This window comes from Orycteropus afer, unplaced genomic scaffold (assembly GCF_000298275.1).
Source record: "Orycteropus afer afer isolate SDZICR_OR568_19922 unplaced genomic scaffold, OryAfe1.0 scaffold00031, whole genome shotgun sequence".
Classification (NCBI taxonomy): Eukaryota; Metazoa; Chordata; class Mammalia; order Tubulidentata; family Orycteropodidae; genus Orycteropus; species Orycteropus afer.
Genome location: NW_006921618.1, coordinates 3,568,414 through 3,569,695, shown reverse-complemented (window position 1 = coordinate 3,569,695; position 1,282 = coordinate 3,568,414). Strand labels below are relative to the sequence as shown.

General features: G+C 43.1%; 1 protein-coding gene across 1 annotated transcript in view; it reads left to right on the top strand.

The window, feature by feature from the left end:
* The window catches only part of UBR4 (ubiquitin protein ligase E3 component n-recognin 4), a 180,860-nt gene that overhangs the window by 112,943 nt on the left and 66,635 nt on the right, over positions 1-1,282 (top strand). Inside the window, exon 64 of the mRNA XM_007935639.2 lies at positions 357-566. Coding sequence (XP_007933830.1) covers positions 357-566 — 210 coding nt within the window. The remainder of the gene's footprint in view (positions 1-356; positions 567-1,282) is intronic.

The following is a 1,282-nucleotide window of genomic DNA, read 5'->3' as shown; positions in this document are numbered from 1 at the left end:
AAACTTGTAACTCAAGGCACTAAGTCACTTCCATAACAGCTAAATTTGGATTCTAAGATTGTTGTGTTTCCTACCCTCTAACACTCAACTGGATTCCACACAGTTTTTACAACACTTTCTTTTTTTTTTTACTTTTATTGTGGTGAAAACATGGACAACAAGAAGACATTGGCCAACATAACAACTTCTACATTTACAGCTCAGGGACATTGATGACATTTTTCATGTTGGGCCATCATTATTGCTATCCTTTTCCAAAACAGTCTACCACCTTAAGTGTAAACTCAATGCCCCACAAACAAAAGTACAAGCCCTTCTTACCTTCTCGGTTCATCCAGTGTTTTTCTTCCTCCCAGTCTTCTTCCCTCATCTCCAGTGCCACGGCAGCAGCCCTGCTGAGCTCTGGGGCAGTGGACTACTGCCTCCATGTGCTCAAATCACTGTTGGAGTATTGGAAGAGCCAGCAGAATGATGAGGAACCTGTGGCTACTAGCCAGCTGCTGAAACCGCATACTACTTCATCCCCACCTGACATGAGCCCATTCTTTCTCCGCCAGTATGTAAAGGTGAGGTCTTTTCCTTGTCAGAGAACTACTCCCATCCCTCACCCAGAGCACTCTCCTCTTTAATCTCAACTAAAGATGAGCTGCTGGGGGGAGTCGGCATTCCTTGGCGGGTTTTATTCTCAACACGATTTAATAAATGACCACTTCTGCCAACCTTCTACTGGGATTCCATTTGTAAGCCTAAGGAATCAGACATTCTGATGTCTGCAAGACATCAGACATTCATCTCATTTCCATTAAGCTTTTCAGAAAAAGAATGAGAATGTATCAGATAATATTAGCAGTATGTCATGTCAGATAAGTCCCCCTGCTGGCCTAAGAGGCCCTTTAACATGCTAGCTAAGAAGATGGGCTTTCTGATCAAATGTGTCTGGGAGCAAGTCCCAGCCACTATATCCATTTATCAACCATGAACCTCAAACAAGTTCTAACCTTGTTTATCTCCAGTTTCTACACCTGAAAAAGAAGTTATAAATCAGACCAAACCAAACCCATTGCCATTGAGTTGATTATGACTCACAGCGACCCTTGAGGACAAAGTAGAACCACCCTATAGGGTCTCAAAGGCAGGAATCTTTATAGAAGCATACTGCCTCATCTTTCTCCCATGGAGTTGCTGGTAGGTTCAAACCATCGACCTTTTGATTAGCAGCCAAATGTTTTAACCCTGCACCACCAGAGCTCCTTAGGTTAGAGGTAGTATCTGCTTTATTAGG